A 16,350-nucleotide genomic window follows, 5' to 3' on the forward strand; every position below is an offset into this window, starting at 1 on the left:
ATGTTCATCTAGGCAGGTAAGAGCAGACAAACATGTGCCCATGTTTTTTTTTTTCCCAAAAGCATCATTTGTGCAGTTTTACACTGAAAAAACCCCAATAATGTAACAAGTTCTTAAATCGAAGAAATAATGTGTGTAACGTCGTCATTAGATTTGAGTCTTTTTAGGTTTTGTTCATTATTAACCGGAGATGTTTGCTCACTTAAATCAGTCTTAGTTTTACAGAGTATTGATATCATTCCTTTTACCATTCCATTTTAGATCGGGTCAGACTGGGATGCTAAGGAGAGAATTTTCCGGAATTTTGGTAACCTGATGGGGCCGATGGAGGAGCTGGTGGGGATGCAGAAGTGGGCCAAAGGGTCCAACGTGACAGTGACGGTGGTGTGGATTGACCCTACTAACGTGATCGCTGCCACCTATGATGTCTTAATTGACTCCACTGCAGAGTTCACACACTACAGGCCTCCGTTGAACACACCGCTCCGGCCAGGCATGTGGACTGTCCGAGTGCTGCACCACTGGAACGCCGTGGCCGAAACACGCTTCCTCATCACGCCGCTTACACACCACAAACATCTGCCCATCCGCCAAGGTGAGTTGCGTGTGTGATATTGGGATGCAGGAAAACTGTTGATCAAATCGAGGGTGTGGATTAAAAGTTGGACACTATTTTGAGAAGCTTTAGATGCAACATACAGCCACAAGAGCATTTACTGAGGTCAGGCACCAAAGTAAAGCACTTTTTAGTTCATCCCAAGGGTGCTTAAATGGGAAGCAGTCATGGGTTTGTGTAAGTTCTTCCTCTCTTCTCACAACAAACTGTTTCTGTAATAGACTTTAACCAGACAGTGATGCAGCTGCTCAGGATGCTCTCACTGGTCCCTCTGTAGAACATGGTCAGGATGGAGGGAGGGAGATGTGCTTTCGTCATACTTCGTAAGAAGTAGAGACTCTGCTGTGCTTTCTTGGTGGTGGATCTGGTGTTGAGTGACCAGGTGAAGTTCTCCGCCAAATGATCACCGAGGAATTTGGTGCTCTTGACGATCTCTACATGTGATCCGTCTGTGCTCTCCTGAAGTCATCAAAAATCTCTTTAGTTTTATCAACATTCAGAGAAAGGTTGTTGGCTCTACACCAGGCAGTTAGCTGTTGCACCTCCTCTCTGTATGCTGACTCGTCGTTCTTGCGGTCGTGTAATCTGCAAACTTGACGATGTGATTCGAACAGTGCATTGCTACACAGTCTTGAGTCAACAAAGTGAATAACAGTGGGCTGAGCACGCAGCCCTGAGGGGTTCCAGTGCACAATGTGGTGGTGCCGGAGATGCTGCTTCTCCCGATCCGGACTGATTAAGGTTAGGAGGGAGGTGTTCAGGCCCCGCAGGCTCGGCTTCTCCATCAGGTGCTGAGGGACGATTGTGTTGAGTGCTGAACTGGAGTCTATGAACAGCATTTGTATGTATGTATCATTATTGTCCAGGTGGGTGAAGGCCAGATGAAGGGTCATGGCATGACGAGCATCTCGAAGCACTTCATTATGATAGGTGTGGAGACTCAGCTGTGAAACTGCCTGGGAGGAAAACACATGCACTCCTTTAAACCACAATATCAGTGGCACTTGTCGTAGTACCTGGTGATCTAAAGGCTTCTTGGCTATGGAACCCCATGCTGTTCTCCTCCCGGTGAACTTATTGTGCTTGCTTCCAGAGGTGATTTGGAGTTTGCCTTAAATAGCTAAATCCACTAATAATAATGGACGGGTACTTTAAGATTTATATCATTCTACCATGATGTAACGGATCTCTTCTTTACTTTATTCTTATTTGTTTAAGCTCCAAACAGATCAAAGCAAATTCATTCCAACGTTCCATTCAGACATTGTTAATGTTAACGCAGTGACATTTGTTGAGAGATCTTTCTTTCTTCATGCATTACCAGCTTGTATAGTTGAAACTCACTTCTGTGAGGTCACCCTCGCTGGCTCTCAGAGGCTTGTGCATCGTGATCGTTCTCCTCCATCAGCTAAATATAGACTTGCATACGAGTAGTACACAAAACTTAGGTCACCTTACAGGGGTAAATTTCAACTGATTTTGGAATATAGGTTTCATTTCGTCTCCTTTAGTCTTAAATGAACAGAACTCCTGGTGAGAGTTTAGCTCTGATTTGTCTAAGATTACTCAGGATGAATCACCATTGTGGCATATGATTAATGTAGAAGGCATAGACTAAGTCGTCCTGCTGATCATGCCTCTGCTCCCAGAGCTAATAAAAGTTTATAGAGTGCCTTTATGTAGTCCTATTCAGTCTGTACCTCACTGAAAGCTGGGCATCCATTAACGAGAAGTTATAGGTGTTAGATGAAGACTTGGAGGGAAATCAGGTTGGCCTTGCACGAAGCGTCGAGCCGAACAGAACCCGGTCGGTGACCATGATGTTCCATAATTGTGCATCCTACATTGAGCTATAAGGCCACTTACAGATAATTGAAAAGTTCCCTCAGTTCCCTATTTTTTCAAAACTAATGGGCCAAGTAAGCATGATGATTTGAATCCGTAGATCTTGTTTGGTTGTACATTAAATGCCTCTTCAAGCCACGTCTATGTACGTTGTCTATGTCTACGTGTCAAACTATAGAGCCAGTCAAACGTGGGCAAGGTCGGCTTACAGCCTGGAATCTGGTACTTTAAACAGACATCTGAAAGACTGTGAGGTAGGAAGGATGCAGATAGACGCTTAATCCAGAAAAGTGGTCATCTTAAAGCTTAGTCACATCATGGAGCTTAGGTGCACACAGATGCAGTGGCAACACAGGATTTAATAGACAACTGAGAATTTGATCTGCAGAGTCCTGATGGATGGGAAGTGTGAGAAGACCAGGGAGGGGTCCGAATCTAAATAATCTAAATAATCATTCATTCATTCATTCACTACCACTTATCCGAACTTCTCGGGTCACGGGGAGCCTCAGGCGTCATCGGGCATCGAGGCAGGATACACCCTGGACGGACTGCCAACCCATCGCAGGGCACACACACACACACACACACACTCTGCTAAATAATCATCTATATATTTATCTTTTATTCAAAGTATCATAACTGACTGGTTAGAGTAATCCTTGTTACAGTATGTTGCTCACTATCCTGCCGACCGAGCTAATGCATCTGCACTTATATCAACAATGACTCTTGTTGTTGTTCTGCTATTAAATACATACTTGGACATTTATTGTGCAACAGGAGACCTGTTATGATGTTAACTTAGAGAATACCAGACAAAACAGCCGCACAATGAAGACAGTTATAAAATTGTCAGATATTCATTATTTGTTTCTTTTCCTGCACAGATGATGCCTTGAAAATGCACAACGGCCCAGCCAAGAACAGCTACATGGAGCAGAGCTTCCACGGGCTTAACCCCATCCTGAACATCCCAGTGCATTTAGGCCAGGTGGAGGAGGCAGAGCGTAATGCTGGGCTGACGGGTATGAGGTTAGAGCACTGGGTGGACAACCTGGTTGGCGAGGCCTGGGCAGCTGCAGACATTTGCTCGGCAACGCCCTCTGGCTGTCCGGTCCTGCAATCGTGCAGGGACACGGCATGGAGCTCACTTAGCCCCGATCCCAAATCACAGCTTGGGAATCCCAAAGCTAACGGCACCATAAGGTAGCAGGAGCGCCACCATTGCCCTGCATCTCCTGCTGCATCGTCATCGTTTGGCTGTTGATATTTTTTTATTATTTATTTCTCTCTCATTGCTAAGAAGAATCAGAACTGTACGGCCTTGTCGTGCTGTGGGTGACACAGCGTACGCTGAGGATTTTTTTTTTTTAAACAGATGTATATGAAGTGCTGTTTCAGACTCGTAGTCATATGAGTGCAGTCGAGCTTTTTTTCTATTTATTTAGGTTTGAGAATTGAAATAACTGTGATCAAAATTTTTGTTAAACTTGATCAAAAAAATTGAAAAATTAAGATGCCTTTTGCATGGACTTTGCTGGGGACATTTGCGAGCACAGAACGGACCTCGACATAGGTACTGTGACCAAAAGTAATGCATTTAGAGTAAGCCTTTTTATCTATGGCAACACAGGTACACACACACACACACAACATACACACAACACACACACACACACATTACCCCTGCAGTCTCAGTGCAGATGTTTCCATGAAATGCTAAACTGTGGCATTAAAGGCTATGAGATGGGAGTCTTCAGCTGCTCACAGTCGGTAAGGCACTTTGCCCCCAGCCACAGCGGCCCTTCATGGGCCGGTCTATAGGACTGAACGTTGAGTTAATTGCCAAGTAGAGTTAAGCTGGGCCACAGGAGCCTACAGCAGAATGTGTGTGGGAAGGTTCTTGGAACTGCCAGGCTGTCTGTCTGTCTCTATCTGTCTGTCTGTCTCTGTCTCCTGGCTTTTTCGAACTCTCGACTCTACAGCTTGCCTGCAGGCTGCCTGACTTGAAATGGAAAGTGTCAGCTGTGCTGGCACATAAAGGGAGAAGAAAATATAATAAAAAAAGATTTTATTCTTTTTACTTCATTTTCCCTGAAGCGGAGGATTTACTGTGTAGGAAAAGGGTTTGGCTATTTATTCATTCGTGTGTTTATATAAATGAAATAGCTATTTTTTTAGTCAATGACTAATGTCTATATGCTGTTTTTTTGCAGCTCAAATCAATACCTTTTTGTAAAAACAAGCTGCCTTTATTTACAAAGGCCATCGACCCAGCGTGACCAGAATAAATTAAAATACAATGCAGGATTATCGTTAGTATTAACACCCTCCCTCACTAGACCCCGAGCAAACTCATGATCTTTTTGTACGATTGCTTCTGCTCGTCTCGCTCCGGTTCTGTCCCGATATTGATTGAAGCCACTTTCACGATGATGTCACTGTTACTGAACCATCTTATAAGGCACGGCGATTCCACAGACGTCACATTTTCTGAGAATGTGTGAAAGCGTTCACTTCAATAATAATAATAATAATAATAATAATAATGATGATTTTTTTGACTGCTTGGGGTATATTTTTAGCAGGAAAGAAAATTGCAAACTTGCAGGACTCCATGTTTTCACTGGAGCTTTTCCTTCATTTTTATACCGATTCCACATTAAGCGTGTAAGATTCCGTATTTATGTACGAGCGGAAGCACCGAGAAGACCAGGTCTGTCTGTGCTCCTCTGTATGCAACCCAGATCATTGTTCGGTCCTCTGAGGTCGTGTCCAATACAAAGTGAAGATCGGGATTTCGGTGTTGTGACAGGGTTTGTTTTCTTAAATTTCCAGTGAAGCGCCCGTGTCATTATTTGAGGTTTTCACAGCATCGCAGCATCCATGCCGACGTCCCTACAGCGGTATTACGAGAGTGTTGTAGACATTTCTAATTTAAATTAAAAATGACCTTAAGACTCTACAGCAAGAGAGAATCCCATCCTTTGGATATTTTTATATATAAATAAAGAGTATAACGTGTGTGTGGTTATACAGTATGTACGTGTTTAAGATTGTAAACCTACGCTACTGTTTTGGAGAAAACCTTCTGAACAAATCAGTCTACCGTCGTTTACCTCTTCTTAATGACGATCACCGTTCACGTCAAACCTAATTTAAATCTCACTTCTACATAGTCTTATGTACTATAGCTATTTTGATAGGAACGATAATGTCATTTTTTTTGTAATTGACAGATGTTTTTAAAGTATTAATAAAAAAAGTGTTCGGAGTCTCGGTCGCGATGAACGGCTCTGAAGGGGAAAAAATGTAATGTGACAACGTGGAAGTCTAGTGAGACAAAAAGGTCTGACTGTGTGATTTATAAAGCTCTTAATGATCATTTTGCCTTTCATAGAGTTTCACAGCAAATTGTTGTTGTCAGTGCTGGAATGTTTTGTTGGGCGACTGTTGCACAATTTATCCTGAATCCCCGGCTCTCTCCGTCAGGAGGTGGCCTGTGTGCCTTAGCTTCTCTCCCGTCTAAGGAACTCCCAACCTTCTGTGTGTCGACATCAAGCCAAAAGAAAAAGAAATGAAATCTCTGCTGGTGTAAAAATGCCTTCTGTGTTGTTGCAGCGCTGTTGTCGCTCTCTTTTTCCCCCACAACTGAATTTTATTTGAATTAAAAGAAAGAAATCATTTGTCTTTGTTTCTGTGTGTCAGACGAGCTGTTTAAATGTCACGTCGCACTGAGGGTTTAATGCGTTAGCACGGCGTTAGTGATAGATAACGTCCTCCTGCACGACATTACGAACCTCGCAAGACTCGGCTGAGTCACGGAGGGAATCGGGGAAGTATCGGGCGTCTCTCTGCCTCGGTGTGGACGGGACATGAATGAAATTTTATTAGTCAGTCACACATTTAATACATTTGGCTATTGGTTCTAAAAACTGAATTCTTTATAAAATGGATAATAGAAATATCTAGTAAAATTCAATACAAGTTTATTTGTACGGCGCTTTTTACCATCGACGTCGTCTCAGAGCAGCTTTACAGGAACATAAACATAGAACAAAAGGTTATTATAAAGAATAATATAAAGATTAATATAATACAAAATACAAGATTAATATTAGTTATATATAAATGTGTATGTATTTATCCCCAATGAACAAGTCTGAGGTGACTCAGGTGACTGTGGGGAGGAAAAACTCCCTTAGATGGTAAAGGAAGGAACCTTGAGAGGAACCAGACTGAAAGGGGAACCTCATCCTCATTTGGGTGACACTGGGGGTGTGATTATATAACCTCATCCTCATCTGGGTGACACTGGGGGTGTGATTATATATATACAGTCTGATAAATGTTGTAGTGATGTAAAAGACCACATGGAGTTCACATCTCCTCTTTAGTATCATAGAGTCTAACTGGAGCTGGTAGATCTCTAGAGGGTTCGGGTTCTCAATCTATCAGCCATTTAGGCAACGCTCCCAGAAAGTCCTGTCAATTTGCCTAGCCCAGGGGTCGGCGACCTGCGGCTCCGGAGCCGCGAGTGGCTCTTTCATCCCTTTGCTGCGGCCCCCTGCAGATTCGGAAAATAAATATTTAATTTGAATTGATTTTATTTCAGTTATTTATTGTTTTAAAAAAAATAATTAATTCTAAATTCTAAGATCGTGATGCTCTTGTAACATTAGAATAAACCGTGTTTTAATTTGTTTATTGCTCAAAATACACGTCATAACTTGCGAAATCCGACACGGAAGCGGACGCGTTTTTGGTTTGCTGCAGCTGCGAGTTAAAATGTTGATGTCACGAATATGAAGACGACTCAATTAGACATTGAAAGTATTTAAGTTATTTGAAAGTAACCTTCGACCCAGCGTCGTTTTTCTTAAGGTTCGTTCAAACTGTTCGAAATATTTTTGTTTGCCTGCAGAAATAAAATTTCGTTTACTCGGTAGCAGTTCATTGATTTCATAAACACGACACACTACAGTTTTTTCTACACTTTCCATAAAGGTAAAAAACGACATATGCAGTTTTATCTTCATTTTAGATGTTTTGTGGCTCCCTGTTTTTTTCCTGTAGGAAACGGGTCCAAACGGTTCTCAGAGTGTTTAAGGTTGCCGACCCCTGAGCCAGATGTGGGATGTGGTATCTCAGTGGTTCGACTACTGATCGGAAGGTCATTGGTTCGAATCCCAGTGCCCCTGAGCGAGGCCCTTAACCCTCAATTGCTCATGTGTACAAACTGAAATAAGACAATCTAAGTCAATCTAATTTAACCCACAAATTAGCAAAAATGAGCACGAAACAGACGTCGTTAGAAAGTTAGAAACTCTGCCGGTGTTCTGGATTAAAGTCATGGCGGAATACCCTGAGATTGTCACCACAGCACTTACATCCCTATCGCCATTTCCGACATGCTATCTGTGTGAAGCGGGGATTTATGCAGTGATGGCAACCGAAACAAAACGACGGAATAAACTGGACATAAGCGACACACTTCGGGTGTCATTGTCTCCTGTAAATGTAGAGAGAGATTCCTAAACAGAACAAGATCACAGATTTGGGATCAGTTTTAATTTTAATATCGTGCATCTCTATTCCCTTTTATTTCCAATAGCATTAAGTGCAGATAAACCCATGGGACGTAAATAAACGTATCACTTTGGTGGTGTTTAGCGCGCTATCACGCGGCACAGCAAACAGAACAAAAACAAAGAAAAGGAAGTGCGATATTTTATATTTATACTGTATGATAAGCAACTCAATGATAAAATGAGAACTTTTAGCGGTTGTAGAACAGACCTCACATTTTCCCTCACCGAAAAATCGCTAGAGAAAAAGCGGTGTAATGAGATGCTAAACAACACGACACACACCTGCAGCTAGCGATCACAGCTGTCCACGCCGTACACACTGAGGACTGCATACTGCTGACTTTATTCTGTAGGCCAAACAGCTACTGACATGGCTGCTTAATTAAGCTCCTATGACTGCTGAGTGCCAGTGGGATTTGTAGAATAGACCTTAATATTCAACAGAGAAGAGAGAGAGAGAGAGAGAGAGAGAGAGAGAGACAGAGAGAGACAGAGAGCAAGAGGAGAGACAGAGAGAGAGCAAGAGAAGAGAGAGACAGAGAGAGAGAGCAAGAGAAAGAGAGAGAGAGTGCAAGAGAGAGAGGGAGAGCGAAAGAAAGAGAGAGACAGAGAGCAAGAGAGAGAGAGGGAGAGAGACAGAGAGAGAGAGAGAGAGAGTGAGTGCACAGGGCTTTTTTTAACCTCCCTGCAAATGCCCTTCACTCCAGATGCCCTGTAATCTTGCATAGTTGCTATAAAGTTAGAAACCATTACTAAGGTGTGGTTTAGCTTTGACACAGTTTGTGCACTAATTTATGCTTCCAACGACCATGTGTGTGTGTGTGTGTGTGTGTGTGTGTGTGTGTGTGTGTGTGTGTGTGTGTGTGTGTGTTTTTCCCAAAGTCTAGGAATAGACCTGAGTCTGTGGAGAATCAATGAAAGGTTAGGAAGTGTAGGCAGCTAGACGAGCACAAGCCGAGCGTTGCTGAGCTTTCTAAAGTAAGGCGAGCAGAAGGATGTTAGTTTATATATTCTCTCGCTCTAAAAGTGTTTAACTGAATTTTATTTATGTAGCATTTTACAGACTCGATCCAGGCGTTAACGTACAGCCAGAGAGCCGAGGGCAAGACTAGTAAGGAGAAGAGGAGCCAAAAACTCAGAGGAAAACGTCCAGATATAGAAAGTCTTATTCAGACACACGATCTATTCAGTTGATGTTCCTGAGGCAATTTTCTGACACGAACAGTTGGAAAAAACTTGGATGCCCAGAGCAAGGGTCATATTTCTATAGCTAGTCTCTGAATTTGATAACTTTTAAAACTAAATCAAAAGTATTATGTAACCATTCACTCTCACTCTCACTCATCTTCTACCGCTTATCCGAACTTCTCGGGTCACGGGGAGCCTGTGCGTCATCGGGCATCGAGGCAGGATACACCCTGGACGGAGTGCCAATCCATCACAGGGCACACACACACTCTCATTCACACACACTCACACACTACGGACAATTTTCCAGAGATGCCAATCAATCTACCATGCATGTCTTTGGACCGGGGGAGGAAACCGGAGTACCCGGAGGAAACCCCCGAGGCACGGGGAGAACATGCAAACTCCACACACACAAGGTGGAGACGGGAATCATGTAACTAACCTTAATTTAATCGATTCCGTTAAGATCTATTTACGACACAAAGTTGAAAAGCCACAGTAAAAATGTTTTATTGTGTATAAAATAAAGTTTACTGTCGATGGTGTGTGTTTTACTGTAGTGTCGAGTCCCGAACCGGGAAGTCAGACATGAGTCGTTGTTCCTTTGCACTTTTCCAGGTTGGATTAAAGCATCAGACATCTATTTAATATACATTTGTCCAAAGTACTATTAGTGTTGGGACAACATTCCTGGACAACACACACATGCAGCCATTCTGATGATTAACACATCACACAAACGGGGCTGTCTTCAGGCTACACACACCGTATTTTAATAAACACTGAAGTACACACTTGATCATTAGCAGGTCACCTGGCTGTAATGTGTCTTTACCTGTGCTAAAAAAACACTATGAGTTACCAACAATATGTGCACCACTGATCACACTCACACACGTGTGCTGCTGAACATATTACAGATTTGTCCACCTTTGCCCTTATAATAAGCTCCACTCTGGCAAGGCTTTGTATGGGGAGCATTAATGAGATCAGACACTGATGTTGGGATGTTAAGGAGACTACAAGGAGACTTGGGGAAGTTGTGGCCTTCACTGATGTGTGTGTGTGTTCACTGCCGTGTGTGTGTGTGTTCACTGCCGTGTGTGTGTGTGTGTGTTCACTGCCGTGTGTGTGTGTGTTCACTGCCGTGTGTGTGTGTGTGTTCACTGCCGTGTGTGCGTGTGTTCACTGCTGTGTGTGTGTTCACTGCTGTGTGTGTGTGTGTGTGTGTTCACTGCTGTGTGTGTGTGTGTTCACTGCTGTGAATGTGTGTGTTCACTGCTGTGAGTGTGTGTGTTCACTGCTGTGAGTGTGTGTGTTCACTGCTGTGAGTGTGTGTGTTCACTGCTGTGAGTGTGTGTGTTCACTGCTGTGAGTGTGTGTGTTCACTGCTGTGTGTGTGTGTGTTCACTGCTGTGTGTGTGTGTGTGTTCACTGCTGTGTGTGTGTGTTCACTGCTGTGTGTGTGTGTGTTCACTGCTGTGTGTGTGTGTGTGTGTGTTCACTGCTGTGTGTGTGTGTGTGTTCACTGCTGTGTGTGTGCACTTTGGATGGGTTAAAGGCAGAGAACGAGTCTGGGTCACCGTACTTAGTCCTATGTCACGTCACTGTCACTTTTCCAGTTCCTGTTCATCCTAAAGGTGTTGAGTGGTGTTGAGTCAGAGTCAGAGCTCTGTGCAGGACACTCGAGTTCTTACACTCCAACCTTCACCTCCACACCATGCCATCCTGGAGTTATGTGAATGTTCAGTCTGTATAAATGACTGATTCAGATGACAAATGAATCATTGTAATCAATTAGGAAGCTGCACTGTGCTACAAACTCGGAGTAAACCAGCAGCTCTGTAGTGTGTGTGTGTGTGCGTGTGTGTGCGTGTGTGTGTGTGTGTGCGTGTGTGTGTGTGTGAGATACCTGAACACTCACACCAAACATCTTTACTGTCTTCTGAGGATTTCTCTATTCTTGCTGTTTGTAGCTTCCTGTCCTCCATCCAGCCCAGTGCAGAGACAGGAGCACTTAGCACTACAGACTGTCTGCTTGTCTCTGCGTCTCCCTCAGGTCTCACTTCACCATCTGCCCCGTTCCTCTGTATTCTTCTAAATTCCTCTTCTTTTTTTCACATTTCTCCTGCTGCTTTCCATCACCACCTCTTCCTCTATTTCTACATTTTTGCTCTTCTCTCTTTGTCTTGCTATAGACCTTCTTCATCTCTCCATCTACATTTCATACTTCTTCCTCCACATCCCTCCTTCTGCTATCTCTCTTATACTCGTGCTGTCTCTATCCCCAAAACCCTGCACTTTCTCTTCATTTCTCCTTCCGTCTTTCCCCAACTCCTTGCTTCTTTTCTATTTTATAGTCTCCCTATTTTCATATATTTCTGTTTCTTTCCATCACTTCTGCTCCGTCTGTTTCTGCTCTTCTGCTTCTCTTTCTTTCTCGCCATCATTATATGTTCTTATGCACCTTTTTGTGTACTGACTTTCTCCTTCTTATTCTCCTCCTTCACACATCTCAGATTCTCTGCCTTGTTCTCCACCCTAAAGTTCTACACGTGACCTTCTGCGTTCTTTCTTTCATCCGGTCATCGCTCTATCTCCTTCTGCATCTCATCATCACTCTCCTTCATCACTCCGTCGTTCCTTTTCCAGAATGTTCTCCCTCCCATCACCTTCACTCTTTTGCTTCTCCCATATCCCTAGACTTCTGCTTGAATCCGTGACTTATTCTCTCCATCTATCTCCTCTTCCTTCTTTCTCATTTGGTTTCTTTCCACCTCTCCTTTTGTTTCTTATCATCGCTGTAGTATATATCTTTTTATCATCTCCATTGCTTTCGGGTTCCATCACTCTCTCTCTCTTTTCATGTCCCTCTGCATTTTTCTCTCACTGTATGGTTGCATAAATGTCTCTGTGTGTGTGTGTGTGTGTGTGTGTGTTGCTCCTCTCCCACTCCTCCATTATGCTGTGTTGATCAGACTTTCTTCCACGTTGCTCTAATGCACTGTCTCTCCCTCAGAAGTGCGTTCCAGAAAACATGCTTTCACTCGTCCACCCTCTCCCCCGCAAGTCCCTCCGTTCAGGCCTCGGCTGCTATATTTACTCGACCTGTTACGCATGGGACCAGCTTCTGTTTCCTAGCATCTGCAGGACAGAATGTGTCGCTACGCTCTGCTCCCTGTCACAGCCGTCTCCGGCATGGAACATGGCATGTAAAATTAATAGGCCAAAAAGCGCTATCAGGTGTTACAATGATGACAGGATGGTAGTCCTGCTTTGAAGTTCTGACGTCCTGTCACTCAGGCGAGCTCTTCGCTTTGAAGTCGGGTCTCGAGTCGATGTCTTCCGTCGTCAAATCTACAAACTAGGATGTGCTGGTTAAATAAGACGTTAGGAAGGAGCGTTCACGTGGAGTTCAAAAGTGTTGGGATCCCACTGAACAGGCAGAGATCTGACAGAGTGAAAAAGAAATGAGTCAGACTCGGCTGACTGAGAGAAACTTGGGGACGTGATCACAATAAATAAATAAATAAATAAATAAATAAATAAATAAATAAATAAATAAATAAATACAAATCAATTAAAAAAAGGTCACAAGAGAAACCCTAGTACTGAAGTAGCTACTAAACCAACAAGGTAGAGGCACAAATCCTCCTCGGTTAGATGTAGGGGTGCAAATATTAATGAGCAAGACCATCTGGGTGAGCAATATGACACAAACATACAGTATACACACAAAGTGGCAGCAGTAGTGTGGCTTGAAAACTGTTATAAATTTTAATGTAGATTAATTTTTATGTTTTATATTTAAAAACAATTCAAATTGTCTCGAAGCAGCTTTACAGAAGTATAGAAACAGAATAAATAAAAAATACGTAAATAAATTAAAAGTTTAAAATGTAGTTAATATTTATCTCTAACGTTTTTATCCCTGATGAGCAAGCAGGACATGAAGGGACTCCCTGAGATAATATGAGGAAGGAACCTTGAGAGGAACCAGACTCAGAAGGAAACCCATCCTCATTTGTGTGACGCTGGACAGGAAATGATGTCATTTCTACAACAGTTTGTAGATGATTGAACTAAAGGGTCAGCACATTTTCCAAGTTCACCACGAACCAAACAATAATTTCTTCCTGCCAAAGTATCCAAATAATTGTTAGTGGAGACCTGACTATAAAGCTGACTTAAGGTGTGACAGTCTCCGGGCGGCCCATCCACAGCGATCCCATGAGTCACTGGCTGTCCATGGAGATCCATCCCTAGTGCACACCAGGTGAAGACACTCCTAACCCTAACCCTAGAAGGTCAGAATTGATGAAGTAGGGCCAAAAGAAGAAGCGACCAGACTAGGATCTCGGAACACTGGGGGGAAGTCGTGGCCTAATGGTTAGAGAGATTGACTCCTAACGCTAAGGTTGTGGGTTCGAGTCTCGGGCCGCCAATACCACGACTGAGGGCCAAAAGAAGAAGCGACCAGACTAGGATCTCGGAACACTGGGGGGAAGTCGTGGCCTAATGGTTAGAGAGATTGACTCCTAACGCTAAGGTTGTGGGTTCGAGTCTCGGGCCGCCAATACCACGACTGAGGTGCCCGTGAGCAAGGCACCGAATACCCCCAACTGCTCCCCGGGCGCCGCAGCATAAATGGCTGCCCACTGCCCCGGGTGTGTGTTCATGGTGTGTGTGTGTTCACTGGTGTGTGTGTGTGCAGTTTGGATGGGTTAAACGCAGAGAACGAATTGTGAGTATGGGTCACCGAACTTAGCCGTATGTCACATCACTTCACCGGGAGCTCAGGGGTGGAGATTTGACTTCAGTAGACTAGCAAACTGAGTCGTGTGTTTTTCACCACAGCTATTCTTCTGTGTCCCTCTCAGTTTATTGTTTAACACCATTTTTGTTAACGTTGCTCATGAGCAGGTTTGCGTAAGACTGAACACTTCGGTTAAAGACAATGACGTGTTTCTGAAAACACGAAGGATCACCAAGTACAAGAGTGTCCTGCGTGTTCTCCCGTTACACCACGACGACGATAAGAGTCACGGCCGCTACGGGATATCCCACAGAGTCGAGTAGAATCTTCCCACGGGCCGCCGTACAGAAGCATACTCTCTGACCGTGCGCTCGGTGGACGCCGTGTATGAATAGAGAAACAAAACAACGAGAGAAGAGAGCGACAGACAGGGATCCAAACAGCAACACTAGAACAACACTGTCTTCATGACAAACAATAAGGGTGACCGTTCATGCGCAAACTCCAAATCCCCCACCGGAGCGGCTGTGGCACGTAAATAAAAGCTGAGATGAAGCGAGGGATCGGCTGTTTCATTCAGCGATTTATATACACAGAAAACATGCCACTGCCCATCAGCATTAGTGTGATATCTGAGCCGGCATTAATGTCCTGGCACGCTGTACAAGATAATATCCCTTGTATGGGGATTTACAGCTGAGCTAAAAACATCAGTGTTATGGGTCGTCTTACTCGAGGACGCCGCAGAAGTGCTGGGATTTGATCATTCTGATCATTAACCCACATCCACGTCAATGTAAATGATTAACACGTTACAGATAAGGTCATATTTACACCGCAAACATCACACTGACTGCCCTGTATACAAAGACCTTGTATACGGTAGTGTTTCTCATGCTGTGCCAACAGTTGTGACACATGTGTAAGTGTGATGTTCACGGGTGCACATTAGAGGTCTTCACGGGTCCACTTAGATCCAAAAACCCGAGGTCCGACCTGAGAACCGAGCGGTTTCGGGTCTAAACGTTTCACGTGTGCCTCGGACACGGGTCGGGTATAATAATAGCGGCGTCGGGTCTCGGGTAATTTAAAATGAATGCGTTTTAACCGAACGGACCCGAGAAGACCCGAAATACTGTATCTCGTGTGTGTGCATCGACTCGAGTCCTTTTCCAACCTCTCTTCTGTTTGCCAAGACCGCTTGCGACATCGTGTGGCTGGCGGTAAGCTAATTTCCGTTGAAACAGACCTGGACATTCGGGTCCAATCGGGTTAAAAAAACGGTCGGGTCGGACTCGGGTCTAATTTTTTCGGGTTTGTCTCGTGTCGGGTCTTTCTTAAAAAAATTAATACAATTATGCACGTCGGGTTCGGGTAAACAGTGACTCGGGTCGGGTACGTTTCTTTAGACCCGAGACGACCTCTAGTGCACATACCATAAAGCTTCACCTCTGACTGGTGCACAAATATAAATGATTACACGTGTTTTTAACCCATTTACGTAGATGTGATTCGTCCCTGCGAACGAGTTGTTATAAAACAATGATGTATAAAAACGAGTGCATTCATTCTGACCTGTGAACAGAAGACAAAACCCTCGGACAAATCGGAATATATACAGTATATATTTATATACAGTGCAACATTAAGGCTGTAAAATAACAGCTTATATCAGGACACGCTCTCCTGGTTTTGCTGCCACATAAACGTCCATGACTGGCAACAATCGATAGGTCACAACAGTGGAGCGAGATGGTGTGGTGTTTGTAATACGCTCTTCTGAGTATTTTAGAGAGGATGGAGACGCGCTATATACCAAGAGGAAAGTAATTTACACAGAACCATGTTTAATGACGTATGGAATGAATAGAAGACGTTATATTTCCGTACTACAGTCCGACGGTACTCAAAATCCACTGATTACAAGGTTAGACATTATGCAAGTCGCTATAAAGTAAACAGAATTATATCTGAAACTAATTCGACTGTCGGAATTTACACAAAGATCAGACAATCTAAATGATGAACAGGATCGATTCTGGGGTGTTGCGTTAGAGCAGAATGAAAGCAAGCCTTTGTCCTCACCGGATTTTTTTGAAAGTGTATTTCCTAGAAAAGAATCCACGCTGGACTGAAATGTGCTTTTAAAAGAGCATTAACGGATAAAATTATGGAAGTCAGGAGGCATAAAAAGATTTCAAAAGCTCTGGTCCCAAGAGACACGGTTAAGATCAGAATTAAACAATGGAAGGCACTCAGATCTCAGACAGATCATCATGACCGCATGAGGAGGAGACCGATAACACAAGCTTGCACTTTGTTTTAGCTGCATGTGTTTATGGGAAAGA

At 43.6% G+C, this 16,350-nt stretch overlaps 1 protein-coding gene and 1 long non-coding RNA gene across 3 annotated transcripts in view; one reads left to right on the forward strand and one right to left on the reverse strand.

Moving 5' to 3' along the window:
- Positions 1-6,148, forward strand: part of xylt1 (xylosyltransferase I) — a 65,314-nt gene extending 59,166 nt beyond the window's left edge. Inside the window, exons 10-11 of the mRNA XM_027156838.2 lie at positions 262-595; positions 3,352-6,148. Of these exons, the coding sequence (XP_027012639.2) occupies positions 262-595; positions 3,352-3,674 (657 nt within the window). The 3' untranslated portion in view covers positions 3,675-6,148. The remainder of the gene's footprint in view (positions 1-261; positions 596-3,351) is intronic.
- LOC113649191 overlaps positions 1-16,350 on the reverse strand; it is an 85,527-nt gene that overhangs the window by 53,446 nt on the left and 15,731 nt on the right. Inside the window, exon 3 of one of the 2 annotated variants that reach the window (XR_007137949.1) lies at positions 10,964-12,697. The exons of the other annotated variant lie outside the window; for it this stretch is intronic. This is a non-coding gene — a long non-coding RNA (uncharacterized LOC113649191). Of the gene's footprint in view, positions 1-10,963; positions 12,698-16,350 lie in introns of those variants that run through there. 2 annotated transcript variants of the gene reach the window in all.

This window comes from Tachysurus fulvidraco, chromosome 15, assembly GCF_022655615.1.
Source record: "Tachysurus fulvidraco isolate hzauxx_2018 chromosome 15, HZAU_PFXX_2.0, whole genome shotgun sequence".
Taxonomy (NCBI): Eukaryota; Metazoa; Chordata; class Actinopteri; order Siluriformes; family Bagridae; genus Tachysurus; species Tachysurus fulvidraco.